This window comes from Vespula vulgaris, chromosome 6, assembly GCF_905475345.1.
Source record: "Vespula vulgaris chromosome 6, iyVesVulg1.1, whole genome shotgun sequence".
NCBI classification, from domain to species: Eukaryota; Metazoa; Arthropoda; class Insecta; order Hymenoptera; family Vespidae; genus Vespula; species Vespula vulgaris.
In genome coordinates, this window is record NC_066591.1 from 1,902,970 (window position 1) to 1,920,000 (window position 17,031).

The 17,031-nt window shown below is 37.1% G+C and overlaps 1 protein-coding gene across 1 annotated transcript in view; it reads left to right on the forward strand.

The window, feature by feature from the left end:
- Nucleotides 1-209: 209 nt before the first annotated feature.
- The window catches only part of LOC127064898 (homeobox protein HMX1-like), a 21,369-nt gene continuing 4,547 nt past the window's right edge, over nt 210-17,031 (forward strand). Inside the window, exons 1-3 of the mRNA XM_050996547.1 lie at nt 210-1,690; nt 1,790-2,719; nt 15,738-15,934. Of these exons, the coding sequence (XP_050852504.1) occupies nt 1,516-1,690; nt 1,790-2,719; nt 15,738-15,934 (1,302 nt within the window). The 5' untranslated portion in view covers nt 210-1,515. The remainder of the gene's footprint in view (nt 1,691-1,789; nt 2,720-15,737; nt 15,935-17,031) is intronic.

Genomic DNA, 17,031 nt, shown 5'->3' on the forward strand with positions numbered 1-17,031 from the left:
CCGTACCGGTTCGACTGGTTTCACGGGGGCGGCGCACAACCCGGTGCCACCAGAGCGCACAGCACGACGATCGTTCACCGACAAGGGAAAAGGAGAGAGAGAAACCGGCGTGACCGAAGAGAGAGAGAGAGAGAGTAAGAGAGATAGAGAGAGAGAGAGAGAAAGAGAGAGAGAGAGAGAACTAGCTCAAGCTCGGGCTCTCCGTTGCGGCTTCAACCGAGCTGGTAATCAGTGCCGTTTCCGCGGCAGCAGCGGCTACCACGCGCCAGATTATTTTGGATTACGCATTGAAACCCGTGGGACCCGTCGACCTGCCTAGCCGGTCTTCTCTCTCTCTTCCTTTTTCTTTTGCTTTTTCCTTTTGCTCTTTCTCTATCTCTCTCTTTCTGTCTATCTTTTTGTCTTTCTCTTTCTCTCTCTCTCTCTCTCTCTCTCTCTGAATCTCTCTCGCTCGCTCGCTCGCTCTCTAACATACACACGCGCACCATTCGTGTTCTCTTTTTCTCCGTCTGTTTGCCTGTCCGCCTGTTTATCTACCTGTGCGTTCCATCCTAAAAACCTCGTCATCAAAGTCTGTCGACCTACGTGTTACTTCTCCCCATCATTTTTGGATTCACCTTAGCGCCGCGGTCTTTTTGTCGTGAGGAGATATATATGTATATATAGGTATATATATGTATGTATGTATATATGTATATATATATATATATATATCAGTGCTCGAAAATCTTTCGAAAAAAGAAGATCGAAGATCCGAAGGGACTGTGTGACAGTGCCGAAAATATTCCCTGCAATGCGTCCCATCGATATGCCCTAATGTTGGATAATTTTCATTTGGATGTCGGAGAAGTTATATCTTCGATGATTCCAATTTATTCGAATAAGGATAGGGCAATTTTTGAGGAGCGTTCTATTCCAAGGATTTAATGATAACGTTGGTGATAAAGAGTCGGAGGATGATCGGTTAATGCAATCATCCGTATTGCTGATCACAGTAATGAGTAACTTGTGGTTTCTGATAAGAGACACAGTGCGTCAAAAGTTTCGGATGTTGTTATGTTTTTACTCGGCGAGATCGATCTCGACGATACAGTGAACTGACAGAGTCGACAAACTCTACCGAGGATAATCAAGAAGAGACGATGACGATAACGTCAAGGTTTAACGATAGTTTTATCGCAAAGAAAAAATATTGTTCGATCGGTTAGATCGATTTAATCGATCGTCGAACAGGAAATATAAGGAATAAAATGAAGAAAACGGGATCGATATCGATCTTAATTGTAAATGTATGCCCGTTGGATCGTAATGAAAAGGAAATTTATTGAGTACTAGTAAGGAAGTACGCGTAAAAGGTTCTCGTAAAAAACAAGAGGAGAGATTGATCGAAAGGGAGAACCCGTCGGCTAAGGCGGCCTCGGTTTGTTTGACCGAACGTACGCACACGTACGAAGAAACAAATTCTTCGAAGATCGTTCGAAGGTTAGAAGGAAAAAATTATCGAGCTGGAGCGTTATGAGCAACGGCGAGGGTGTGGTGGCTGGGCAGGGTGCCGGGAGCGATCGTCTTTGCGAGGACGTCGACATGGCAACCCCAACGTCGGCGTCGTCGAATTTGAAACCAAGAAACGGTAAGATCAGCTTTAGCGTGGACGCTTTGCTCAGCGGCACGAAGAAGTCTGCGGCGGCTGGTGTCGGTGGTGTCGGTGGTGTCGGAGGAGGAGGAGGTGGAGGAGGAGGAGGAGGAGGAGGCGGCGGAGGAGGCGGAGGAGGAGGCGGAGGCGGAGGAGGTGGCGGTGTCGGTGGCGGCGGAAATGGAAATTTTAATAACGCCAGACGAGACAACGAGGAACGAATGGACATTGAAAAGAATCTAGAGATGGAGGCTAGATATAGGGAATTATTATTGGAACAACAAAGATTACAGAGCAGAGAACTCTTGGCAAGGCTAAGTCCTCACGGTTCGGTATTAGCGGCGTTTGGTAATCATCATCATCATCATCATCATCATCACCATCATCATCAGAATCGAATACAGGAGCAGGAACAACATCATCCGTCGGCCGGTCGACAGGAGATTCTTACAGTTAAGGATTTCTCGAGGTCGACCAGTCACGACAAATCATCCTCGCCCATCAGAATAGACCAGGAAGTACAAAGGGATCGTGGCGGTGACGATCGACGATTAACAACGGACTCGCCGATCAGTAGAATCTCCGAATCAACGTTGCAAAGAGAACGGGAGAGGATTCAGGATGACGAAGACTCGAGAATCGAGAGAATGACCAATCCGCGTTCCGTATCGCCAGTTAGTAGGCGAGAAATGTTAGACGATCGTAGCGATTCCGAGGCGAATCGTTCTCTCGAAGGTGACAGAACGACGGATCATCTTGATCTCGAGGATCAAGAGATACGAAGCGTCGGCCAGTCGGAAGATCTCAACGTAATGGACTCGGACTGTGAACTGGAGAGAGATCTCGAGACCGGCCAAGAGAAGGAGGAGAAGTCGAGTCCGGTAGTGCCTCAGCCAATACACCCTGGGGTCCAAAGGCCCTCGCAGGGAGGGCCTTACCTAGCCGGTGCACCCGGCGCTCCTGGATGGAATCCTGCAGGATTTCCGCATTCGCTCGCGAGCTTTGCCTGGTTACCCCCACCCCCTCATCCACATAATCCTCACGGACATCTTTACACGCCCCACGGTGGACCCACAAGTCCCAACGGTGAGATCAATTTTTCTCTTTTTTCTCCTTTGATTTACTTCTTCGTCATTCTTTTTCTTTCTTTCTTCTTCTTCTCTCTCTCTCTCTCTATTTCTCTTTTTTTTTTAATTTTAATCTCTATCCTACTGCTACGGTTAATTATAAAAAAAGAAAAAATTACGTATAATCGGTATCGATCTTCTTTGAATTATTCCTTTGAAAAGCGTTTAAAAAACAATGAACCTGATAGGTATATCTCGTACTATCCCGATGCCACACAAATTACGGGGCACGAACGATCCACCGGGTTTAATCCTCGATCGGGCAATCCGATGGACCTCACGCGAACCCAATAAATATAACACCAGGTTCCGTTTTCTTTTAATCGTGCCACGGGGTCTCGACTTGACGTCCGCGGCTTTACGAGGTGTAAAGAAGTAAAGTCGGTTGCTTTCTTATCGTTTAGAATTTTCTTTCCTGCCCTACCTCACCTCCTCCTCCTCCTCCTCCTCCTCCCTCCGCAACCCTCTACCATTCTGAAAATTTTTATCATACTTTTTACGCACGTAAAAAAGAATTCTTTCGATATTGCATATCGTATTGTTAACATAACTATAAATATCGACAAATAATATTATTCTTGCAATTTCTTTTTTCTTCTTTTCCTTCTTTTTTTCATACTCTCACGATCATCGCGCTTAAGTACTTACCAACGTACTCAACTTAATTACGTATGTACGCTCTACTTATTTCGAGGGAAAGATCATGTCTGGATTAGATAATTTTTATCCGAGTTTTAAAATTTATTAATGTTTTTTTTTTTTTTCTTTTTTTAATAAAAAGAAATAGGAAATCCGATTGTACAGGTAGATATTTATAGATACATATATTTATATATATATACACACATACATATGTATACATATATATAAAATATCAAGTAACAAATATTAATATTAACACGTACAATAAAACGACACCAAAAATGGAATGTTATAGAGAGAAATAGAAAAAGAAGAAAAGAGAGATAGCGAGAGAGAAATAAAGAAAGAAAGAGTCGATTCGTGCTGCAGATCGCGACAATGTCGATGATTAGGCGGAAAACGCGAGCTCCTAATGCGACTCGCACGACATTCGCGGCACGATTCGCAGAGACCATAACGTTCGATATTAGCGAGCAGTGGTCACGCGAGCTTCGTGCATTATCGGTTCTTACGTGTGCCAATGAATTCGCATGTAAGTAAGTACGAGAACTTGTTCGGAGGGAAATCATGATTGAAGTCTGGAACTCGGAAGAACACAGGAGCTTGCCCACAGGATAACTTTCTTTTCTTTCATTTTTTCTCTTTTTTTTTTTTCTTAATAAAATATTTACGAGTTTAAAATACTTAGATCAAGGATCTTCGAACTAGTAATTCGCAGTAATTCGCGTTGCTAGGGATAAGTCTATTAAATTATACAAAAAAAAATAGAAGAAAAAAAGAAATTTCGTAAACTGGTTCAAAGTAGACGCAGGTGTCCGACTAGGATCTATCTGTTAAGTACGAGCTTGAAAATTTCATTATCGATTTGTGAAACTTTGATAATTATTGTTGTTGTTGTTTTTATTATTATTGTTATTATTATTATTATTATTATTATTATTATTATTATTATTATTTCTTTCTTTTTTTACTTCTGTCCTTCTTACCTCGCTCATTACCTAGATCATTAATCAATATTTTCGCCCGATCGTTAATCATTACTTCGAACGAACTTATTATTAAATAACTCTTTGGTATATACCTTAATCGGGATCGATTCGACTATTCGATACTGTGATTTGCAGAAATCTCACAGACTCGAGCCAATAATTTTTTCGTTCTCTCTTTTCTCTCCTTCGTTCTTCGTCGAACATGTTCTAAGATCCGATAACGATAAACAAATCATTTACATATTATCATCATTAGGAATAGGGTATTTTCAAATCGAAACGTTCTGGGAAAGGTAACGTAAACGTAAGAGAAAAAGAAAAAGAAAGAAAGATAGATAAAAGAAAAAAGGGAAGAAAAAAAGAAGTCGTTTGAAATATAGATATACCGAAGCCTTTCTCCCTTCGAATCACAGAGCGAACTCGTCACGAAGTTTCACTGACTTTCTTCAATTCCATCCACGACGCTCTTTGCCTATCGAGCGTGGTGTCCCGTCGTCTAACTTCGAAAGCACGTCGAGAATAGAGAATCTAGGCTATCGGAACGCGCGTAGCCTTCCACGTCTGTTCTAACGATTTCTGGAAAAGTCAAGTTTTCTTCCTTCTGAGCTACCTAATTTCTCTATTTTCGAATCTAACGACTGTCGATACTCTCAAATAAGTCGGTGCATTTGCCGACTATTAAACCTATCTGATTAAAGAAAAAAGATATATATATATATATATATATATATATATATATATATATAAATGAAGGAATGGTTACGATATCCCTAAATTAAAATCGATTCTTTTATAAAAAAAAAAGAGACCTAAGTTCTAAATATTTTTCTTCTCCCTCCACCCCGGCATATATCCATATTATAAAACAGAATTATATAAAGTGATAATATCGCTAGAATTCGCATCGTGTATCGTATTGAGAGGAATACTCGAGGGGTTAATTAATATACATGAGTTATTGTTACCATTGTCGACTAATGTTTCACGTAATTCGATAACGTAAATACTTATATATACGCAATAGTCTCATAGTCCATGGTTTTATATCAATTTATCAATATATTAAAATAGTGCTTGTAAGAATTCAAAAAGTAGTTTTGTTAAACGCGGAATTAAGATAAAGAAACATGGCCAAGTAGGTGGGGTGGTAAATCTGTCGAGCGTATGAAATAATCGTTCGTTCAATTAAAGGAACTGGTTGAGCTCTGGCGTGGGTTCTCTCACTCTCATTCTCTCTCATTCTCATTCTCTCTCATTCTCTTTCTCTTTCTCTCTTTCTGTTATTCTCTTTCTTTCTCTCGCGAATCGTTTCATGCACGAGCAAACCTTACTGTGGAGCCAGGCATCGATCCGGACTCTGTTCGAGCCCACAACGACGAACAAAGCTCCACCTTATGGCTCCGACTCTATCATCCATACCTGTTAACTTTAATTGACAGTTTACTTTAATGACAGTCACCTTATAGACGCTTACTCTGGAAAACATTGCCGGCTTGGGGTGACCATTATACTAGCGCTTAACAGTAGGTATATCTCGGCACATAAACACGAACAAAAGTGGATGTCTCGATATCTCTCTCTCTTTCTCTCTTTTATATATATATATTAATATAATCTCTCTTTTATGTATAGATATATAAATATACATATATAAATAAATATATATATAATTAGAAATCAGACACTTAACTTTAGGATCGTTGTATCATATATCTATATATTTGTATATATATATGTGTGTGTGTGCATATAAATATATATATGTGTATATATATATATGTATATGTATATACATATATTATTAAGTAACGTGTTATGCGTTTGATTTATAAATAAATGTGAAAATATTTCAGATAATATATATATATAGATTGGTAAATAGGTATATACATAATAGCTAACTTGAACACTATTATCCCCGAATACCAAGGACCGAGGGCAATAAATAACACCGTTAGAACACGAGTACTGTTCGCGAGTTCGCTTTTCTCGTTTCGGCATCGACTCCTTTGCTTCTCCTTCTCGTCTTGCTGGACCAGACTACTAGGTACCTACTTACGGACTTTGGTAATATAAATAGACGGTCGCGATTCGTAGGATAGGAACGAATGTGTTCGTGAGCGATCGCCGGAAAAACGTATGTCGCGATGATTTGTGGAATCGTGTGTTTCCTTTCGAAAGAAAAGAAAAAACAAAGAATAAAAAGATTCAAAAGCGAAAAATCCAACGAACTTATAAAAAATATTGGGTACGATGTAGGGAAGGTTAAATAAAATAGACACAAAATGAAGAAAATGTCACGTACGTAATGAAAAAAAAAAAAAAAAAAGAAATCAGTGCCATTGCTGCTTCTTAAAAAATTGTAGCATCTGTTAATAGCGAGTACTCAAACGAACGTACAGATAACTACGTTATTACTACATCCGACATACTATTTACAAAATATTTGTATACTTTTCGCTTTCATCATCGTGCGCCTTGCAATATTTTCAATTCCTTCGATTTAGCGTTGGTAATAAAAGCGGAATAACAAGGTTATAAAACGAACAACAGAAACGAACGTAATTATATCTCTGAAACATACCAATTTCTTTTCCCTAACTAACTCGAGCAAAATTGTAGTTCACGCGTAACGAGAAACTCGCGGCGCTTCCGAGAAAGAAATCTCTAAGCCCATTACGGAACTCTATGTCTGTCTGCCTGTCTGTCTGTCTGTCTGTCTCTCTGTCTCTGTCTCTCTCTCTCTCTCTCTCTCTCTCTCTCTCTTTCTTTCCTCCTTTCCCAACATGAGTAGGTATATAAAAGTCCATCGTTGTTGAAGCTTCTACTATTGGCTCGGTACGGGTGGCAAAGGTACACAAGAGTTCTCGGTCGAGTGTATATTTTCTTGACGTCTTGAGAAAACGAATGAGAAAGAGTAAGAGAAAGAGTAAGAGAAAAATAAAGAAAGAGTCAGAAAGAGAGAGAGAGAGAGAGAGAAGGAGATATTGCTCCTCTGGTGGAGGAGGAGTCGTACACCGTCGAGCATGATAGAGTCATACATAACCGAGAGCATCCATAATGCATTCAAGGAGGCTAGGGTAAAAACTGCCCTTGTTTGGTTCGCCTTGGCACACCCAGCTTCCTTCCTTCGCGACGTCATCCTTTTTGTCGATGATAACGACAAACCACTTGCCCTCTACTTCTCTCTCTCTCTCTCTCTCTCTTACTCTCTCACTCATTCACTCACTCACTCTAGTTATCTTTGTTTTTCATCCGAGATACTCCAAGCCTGTTCGCGTGTCCTCTTTCTCTCTTTCTCTCTTTCTCTCTCTTTCTTTCTTTCTCTCTCTCTCTCTCTCTCTTTCTTTCTTTCTCTCTCTTTCTCTCTATCTTTCTCTACCTCTCCTTCTCCCTCCACACCCCCCTTTTTCTTTTCACCATCAGAGCGCGAGACCAATTACCCGTGCTATCCGAAGCGAAGTGTACGGGGTTGCGAGTCTCCCGCGCACCTCCTCCTCCTCCTCCTCCTCCTCCTCCTCCTCCTTCTCTCTTCAACTCGTCCGAACTCCGTCGCCGCCATCTTTATACACTCCAGCCCGTTACCTCTCCCGGATGCCAACCCACGATCGATATTTTGTACCGCGGATTTTCTTCCGACTAATCGTTACCCGTTCTCTTTCTTTTTCTTTCTTTTTCTTTCTTTCTCTTTCTTTCTCTCTCTCTCTCTCTCTCTCTCTCTCCCTCTGTTTCTATTTTTCTATTTTTCATTACTTCTCATGAACGAGTTTCTTCGATCGTTCCCTCTCTTTTTAAAACGACGTAGAAGAACTTTTCTCTCTCTGTCTCTGTCTCTGTTTCTGTCTCTGTTTCTGTCTCTGTCCTCGCGTTAAAACTCGTCCTTATAGAATTTTTCTATCAGCGCGTGCGTCTCTCGGAATTCTCGCATCGTGTCTTCCCGTGTTCACCGACAAACCGTCCAACGACTACGTCGTTCAGTTTTAATAACGATCGCAGCAGTGCTCCCGCTTCCACTTTTTCCGAACGCGTCGAATCATTTTCGAACGAGAGTCTTCAACATGAGTCTTCTTCTTCTTCTTCGTCGTCTTCTTCGTCTTCTTCGTCTTATTTCTAAACAATTATTTCTCCAAAGAATGTTTAAACGACTTTTACGTATTACGAGCATCGTTTCTGCTGATCGGAGAGAAACAAAGAAAAGGAAACGTTGAATACTTATAACAATAATTCATGATTACGTTGAATAGATTAAAGAAAAAAAAAAAAAACAAGAAAAAAAAAGAAAAAATTATAAAAAGAAAGTGTCCGAGAGAGTGTTTAAAAAAGATTACATAAAATTTCATTTACTCTCTCTCTCTCTCTCTCTCTCTCTCTCTCTCTCTCTCTCTTTTTCTTTCTCAGAAAATGATGATTCGACTGTAGGACGACGATTTAAATGAATATATCGAAACGATCTGTGTGTGTGTGTGTGTGTGAGAGAGAGACAGAGAAAATAAGAAAGTTATAAAGACGCTAAAAGAAGAGAAAATATCGATCCTGATGAATCAAATGGAAAAACGATTACAACGCGACAATCACGCGAGAAACGTTCGATCAAATAATTCTCTCTGTTGGCTTACCGACTTGAACCGGTTCTTTATCGTGTGGTACGAATTTTCAGTTATTTCACAGATAGCGATGAGACGACAGACGAAATTCCGGAAATGTTATATACCTACCACACATTCGTTTTAATGACTTCATCGACTCGACCAGCTCGTAGTAGTGATCGAATTCTGATGCAAAGTCACCGATAAGGACGATGTAAAATTTTATTATACCTACTAGCACGAAGCATTTTACAACTTGTCTTTTGAGTATAACGCGATACGGCTTGACCATCGGCTGAATTGATTTCATTTTCTTCATGGAACTTTATCTTCCTTTAAATTATTGCCGATTAACAACGACATTGGATACATATAATTTATTTACACATATATAAACATACATATCCTATGTAGGTTAAACACTTTGCATTTAAACCGTCTATCGTTGATTCAAAACTTGCTATAATAGTTTCGGACGAAACTCTGTAAAATTTCCTTTCGAATATATTTATCAATGATCGACGTGTTCAATCGGTCCTCATTCGTACATATAAAGAAAACTTGGAAAATATTCTACGTAATTTATTGTCAATGACATAAGAACGTACGGAATATTTACGTTATTTACATACATCGTATATTATTATCATTATATATGTATGAACCAGTAGATATCTACATATCTATGTACGCCAGAAGATATTTCGATGATACTGCAAATTTCTATGAATTTTCTATTTCATCATTTACCTATCCTTCATTTTGTTTCTCGTTCGTAAAAAAAAAAGAATAAAAAAAACAAGAAATATTCAAATCCGAAATGATTAACGAGTCCAATCATCCTCCCCGTATATGCATATATTTATCTAAATACAAACTTGCTACACCTCTAGCAAACTAATTCTCTTTCTGGAAAAGGGTAGTAGATCGCGTGGAAAAAAGTGTAGATCACGTAAGAAGATACGCTTTTTAAACGTAATAAAATGTCCGACACACGTACACACGCACGCACACACATACACTCACGACGCTTCTTACACGTTCGTACTTTTCCTGCCAACTAATTTGAATCGAGCACGAAACTTCTACCTGTCACTCGACGACGAGTACCGCCCATAGACTGACGAGATAAATGCTTGAAACAAGGTTGTTGACGTTCGCACGACGACGACAACCACTAACGTCCTTTGTTTTTATTTCTTTTACATACATATATATGTGTACGTATGTATGTATGTACATATATATGTTACATCAATGTCGTTCGAACCAAAAACAAATTCTTTCTTATTATCTTGTAGCAGAAATTTTTTTTTCTTTTTTTCTTTCTTATTTAAACAATACTTTAATTTCAACGAACGAGTGTAACAATTACGTTTACGAAAAATGTTCTGTGTTTTCTATGGTTGGACGTTTTAAATGTATTTTTGTCTTTTTTTATCGATATCACAAAAATCGGAGGAAAAAAAATTCCTGACGTATCGAGTACTTTCTTTTTTCCTGTTTTCTTTGAGATCCTTTCTTTTTCTTTTTCTCTTTCTCTCTTTTTTCTTTTTTTTTTTTTTAATGATCCATCTCTATGACGATGAGTAATTAAGCAGATATCCGAGAAATTTTGTGTATACAGTTAAAAATAAATAAAAAAGTAAACAACGTTTAATCGCGAAAGAATAATTCGATAGAATGTCTCATTCGACAAATGAAATTTATTCATTACGATAAATACTCTCTTGCTTATATATTTTAATTAAATCCTGTCGACGACATTTTCAAATCTAATCAATCGATTAATTTCAAAATTGAGTAATCGAGAAATAAAACATTTGAGGAGAAATTCGATGGACGTTTCGTGAAATAAATGGAAAGTGAGAAATAATAATTTTAATGGGGGAAAAAAAAGAAAAGAAAAGAAAAGAAAGAAAGAAAGAAAGAAAGAGAAGGAAAAGAAGAGAAAAAATAGAAAGAACATTGCATAGGAATTAGAGTTACGTCGAATTTGCAAAAATCTCATTAAGCTTAAGTTTCGAACTAACCCCTCGAGGTTCGTACGAGAAAGGAACGTCTTTCTTTTGGTATCCGTAACGGTGGCTTTCGAGAATTATGAATACCGACGTCATTTATAACGCTCGAACGCCACCGTCGCATCGCATCGTCCATGCACATTTATCTGACTCGCGCGTCGAGGAACGAATTAACGAAGCCCGCCCCACGTCCCCAATGATGTTCTACAAAATATTTCGAACGATCCATCATTCATCGTGGACATAATTACCGGCGTTCGTTGCGTTCTTCGTAAGAGAAAAAGAAAAAAGAAAGAAAGAGAAAGAGAGAGAGAGAGAGAGAGAGAGAGAGAGAGAGAGAGAGAAGGAAAGAGAGAAATGAAAGAAATCGAAGCATAAGACTGTTGCATTAGTATGTGTGTATGTGTGTGTGTGTGTGTGTGTATACATAGTACGTACGTATAGAAGTGTGCGTTTATAAATGTGGTACAAGGGTGTTTAGTTTGTTTCCATACACTACCGCGAAAAAGATGTTCGTTAATACGTTAATTAGTCTCGCGACAGGCCACGTTAATGTTTCCTCTCTTTCCAAACACATTTTCTACAATTTAGCTTTCCAAATGTTCTCTTTGAAACGTGGGAAAAAGGGACATTATAGATGTCTTATGCAAACTAATCCTATTATCTATGTGACCATTAAAAGAGCGTACTTCAACGAAATAATGATTATTCTCTTGAAATTTATTATATAATATTGTAAAGAAATTTTGTTATCTTCTCTTTCTCTTTCTCTCTCTCTCTCTCTCTCTCTCTCCATCTCTCTCTTTCTCTTATTCTTTTTGTTTGTATTATAGAAAAAAAAATTACTTTAACAAAATAATAATTATCCTCTTAAAACTTATTACATAATATTTTTTGCAAAAAATTTCGTTTCTATAAATTTCATTTTATTTTTTTATCCTTCTTCCTTATCTCGAACGAATTAATCATCGACATAAAAACAGATTAATCGAGATCTATGAAACGAAGAGAAGAATTAAGAAACCTGAAAGATTGTGAAGGAAAAAGAGAAAGAGAGAGAATTTCTAAATTATTCTATCTTAATATAAACACGATAAAGTAAACAAGGAAAAAGAAAATATTCTGACGTACTAGTAATTTTTAACTGTAGACAGAATACAAAGCAAAAAACAATTATATATATTTGTCGACGTTGTCTCACTCGTCTGACTCTTCGTCAAAAAGAGAAAAAAGTCTCTCTTGTTAATTCAAGATATCGATCGATCGATCTTTATCTTTGATCTTGATATTTTCTCTTTCTCAAATTCAAATTCAAATTTTAAAAATCAAATTCGTTTGAAATCATCCCCAAAACCATCACCGCCACCCTTAAAATAATGTACAAATTATTCAATATTGTGTATATATATATACCTTTTCCGTCTCTTTTTTAATTTATTAATATATTTATAATCGCATCTGCTCATGGAGTTATTAATAACTATAATATTAATATGTATATATACATATACATATACATATACATATACATATACATATACATATACGTATATATGTAAGAATTCAATATAATCGAATCGGAATCTATAATAATCGAATAAGTATGTAATTCTAATTTAAATTCATTCATGCATGAATTTAACATAAGCAGGAATCGTTAAAAATTCGTGAGAATGATTAAGAATTAAGAATCGTCAAGGATTTCGAATGAATTTCATTTGAAAGAATTTCACTCTTAATTTAGTTTATCGTTCGTTAATATATACCTGAAGCATTGTCTTTCATTTAGTTCACACATATAAATGTATCAATTTAATGTCATTGAACATGTTGTAAGAAGCCAGAAAATAAGGTTATTCGATTTAATGAATATCGCCCGAGTAGATATGAATTTTTATATTTCTTTATATAAAGATGAATTTTAATCGATCGCTCGCCGCCAGTAGAATTTACTTATTCATTATCATTAATTACCATAATTCTAATAAAAATCGAATAAAAAGTATGAAAGACGTAACGTCTAACGAATAGATAATTATTACACGTGGCGTCGAAAATTATTTTCATAAACGTATGTATATATATACACACACACACACACACACACGTTCGTAATCATCTTCTTTTATATATACGTCATACTTTCACTTATAAATTATATAAACCATAATACATACATATATTTATATATATCCATATAAAGATATAGAGAGCGAAAGAGCACCTTATACATTTTATTAAATAGATCTCATAAATGTCGAATAAGCATACAATGTAGATGGCTACCTGTCGTATATAAAAAGAAAACGAAAGAATTAAAAAAAAAAAAAAGTGAAAATAAAAATACGCGCAAAAAAAAAAGAAAAAAGAACATATAAGTATCTACCAACTACATATATTACACGTTCCGTTTCGTGTGAGTGTTAACGATCAAACGAAAGAACGATTACATAATATACAGTATTATAAACGATTTTTCGAGACGCGACAATCTAATATATAAACCTGAAAGATAATCCATAAAAAAAGAAAAGGAAAAAAAAGAAATAGAAAAAGAAAGGAAAGAAAAAGAGAAAAAAGTGAAATAGAACCGTTCTCTCATCTCGTTGTTCATTGGTGAGCCGGTTTGAGTCAAGAATCTTAAATACAGAAAGAGAGAGAGAGAAAGAAAGAAAGAGACAGAAAGAGAGAGAGAGTGTGTATGAGAGTGAGAGTGCGTGTGTATGTGTGTGAGAGTAAGAGAGATAGAAAGACAGGAATAGATATATACCGCTCATAAGACGTTCGAACGTTTAATTAGCAGAAATTAATTAGTGTCCGCAAGAAACATATTGATTTGATCGCTCTCTCTCTCTCTCTCTCTCTCTCTCTCTCTCTCTCTCTCTCTCTCTCTCTCTCTCTCTCTCTCTCTCTCTCTCTGTCTGAACTCAGTTTCTGTTACCGCCACCTCCACCGCGCGAATATGGCGAACTGGTTACGATACGCGAAATGGCCTCGCGATATCTCGCGGGAGAAGGAATAAGAAGAAGAAGAAGAAGAAAAGAAAAAGAAAAAAAGAGAGAAAGAGAGAGAGAAAGGGAAAGAAGAACATTTAATGACACGTACCGTTCGTATTTCACGCTATCCTTTTTTGGAAATTGAGAACGTCGTCCTTTTCGAACGATCCTTCGAAAATCGTTTCTTAATGACCACAGATAAAAAGATTTCAATTCGGATATTCTTATTCGTCCGATGACATTGTATTATACCAGAATAAAACCGACATTAACGATCTCGAAAAATCGATAATCGTCATTTCGATTGGCGAATAACGATTTCTATGAAGTTGTTTTTCTCTTTCAATTTTTGTTCTTTTTATCTTCCTCTTTCTCTCTCTCTCTTTTTCTCCTACTATAAGTATATACGTGTTTTTATTTTATCTTTCATTCTTTCTTTTTTTTTTTCAACGATCGATATGCCTCGACGATCGTCTTTCGTATATCGCACGTTGTCACACAATCGACCGGCAAATCTTCGTCGTCGTCGTCGTCGTCGTCGTCATTGTCGATAAGAGCAAAGATAAATTTCCTTCTAGAGGCCGTTCAACATTTAATTAGCAGAAATTAATTAGCGTCCCGTAGAAACATATTGATCGGTTATGTGCACGGAATAGCAGAGTCGTAAACGAGAGAGAGAGAAAGACAGAGAGAGAGACAAAGACAGCGACACAGCGGGACAGTAAGAGAGAAAGAGACAGAGACAGAGATAGAGACAGAGACGCAAAGACAGACAGAGAGACAGAGAAAGAGAAAGAGAGAGAGAGAGAGAGAGAGAGAAGTAGTCATCGTCTCTGTTCGCCAGCCGTTGGTACACGAAATGGGGGAAGAGATGCTAGCACGAGAATGGAAGACGTAATACCCGATGTCGCGACAGGTCCCGCTCGACAATGCCGGCGCAGGCCTTTCCTTTTTTGTCGATCGTCGATCGTTAATTAGCGCTCGGAATCCACGCTTGTCCCCTTCGTTTGCCACGAAATCGTCATCGGTTCGTCGAACAATATCTGTCGAAAAAACTTTTTATCGGTATCCCTAAGAGTCCTGGAATCCTTTATCGCAATTTGAAAAATTGGATCGAAAATTTTCCATCGTTTTAAATTCTACGATTGTTTTTTTTTTTGTATTTTACGATCGAAAATGTAATAAAAAAAAAGGGTAAAAAAAATTAAGTATTACGATTTTCTTCGATTTTTGTAATAATGACCTTCGAATTTGTCTCTGTTTTAATTTGGAAATTTAAGTTTTTAACTAACTAGTATGCAACTCGGACACTTTTATGAAATATTGATATTGTTAAGTTGTGACTCGTAAATATGTTACTTCGATTTGATACTTATTTATGTATAAGATGATTCAGATTCGAAAGAAAAGAGAAATTTCTGAAATATTTCAAGCTCGTTAGATCTCGACCTTCCATACGCAATTACAATATTTTAGACTTTACCACGTTTGATACAATTATTAAATCGAGATTTATAAATAACAAGAAATGTATTACGACGATACTGCGTTTATTCGTAAATAAATAATAAGAAATAATCGATAATAAAAATCTCTAATGTTATAACTTTTTCCATAAATGAGCGTCCTCGTATTTTTACGAGTTTTTTACTTGTAAAAGAAAAAAAATTATTTATTTATTTATATTATCAATAATACGAGTTTCGAGTATTTAATTGGAAATTGGTGAAATGTTAATTTCAGGTGACCTAAGATTACCAGGTCCAGGTCCAGGCCCGGTACGTTGCACCCTACGGAAGCACAAACCAAATAGAAAACCGAGGACGCCATTTACCACGCAACAGCTGTTGTCTTTGGAGAAAAAATTTCGAGAGAAGCAATACTTGACGATAGCCGAACGTGCGGAATTCTCGTCGTCCCTTCATCTCACGGAAACGCAGGTGAGAGTGAGTCGTGAAAGGATATGACCCAACATATCTAGTCAAACACAATGTATTATACTATCAAGGATGTTATTCTTATGTGTGTATAAATATGTGTATGTGTCTGTGTGTGTGTGCGTAACGTATATACATAAGTATCGTCGATGTTATCTGGTGTATGTACTTGAACCTGAACAAGATAAATGCGATGCATAAATTATTTTAACAAGTACGACCACACGTTATATGTATCTGTACACATATACGTATGTAAATAATACAAATATATATATATATACTCATGTATTTAAATATATATGTTTCAGCATATATATATATATATATATATATATATATATGTATGTATGTATGTATGTATGTATGTATATAGATCGCTGAGAACCGAAAGTGGAATGGTTAATACCGACGACTCTTTTTATCGATTCAGAATGGATCGGAATAATTATCGCGATAATAGTGAGAACAGTGAGTCAGCGGAAGCCAAGTGGTATTTGGCCGAGGCAACATCAGACAGAGAGAGAGAGAGAGAGAGAGAGAGAGAGAGAGAGAGAAAGAGAGAGAGAGGCAGAAAAAAGAGAAAAAAAAAGAAATATCATCAGGCCGAGAGATCCGGTCGAGATTGAGATTATCGAGTCATAATATGTTCGATGAATCTCTCGACACATGTCCAGATTCAAGCAGAGCCAATATCGTAGGATTATTTGTCGAAAGTCAATCACATGTTGGGTTCGAACGTACCTTTTATAATTACCCGACTACGATTCGAAAAGAATAAAAAACAAAATGAGCGAAAATAATGAGGTAAGAAAGAGAAAGAAAGAAAGAAAGAAAGAAAGTGAGAGAGAGAGAGAGAGAGAGAGAGAGAGAGAGAAAGAATGTGTATGTGCATTTATTAAATGATTATAAACGAACATGACGGGAAGATAGGCGCGATGAAAATTAGCTTTTTAAACGTGGAACGTAGATGAAAGATGGATCCGACACAATGTTATAAAATTATCATAATTATTGAGAGAATCTGCAGGAAAGATAATCGCACCGTATAAGGCTTACCCTTTTCGTTTCTTCATTCTTCTTCTTCTTCGTCTTTCTCT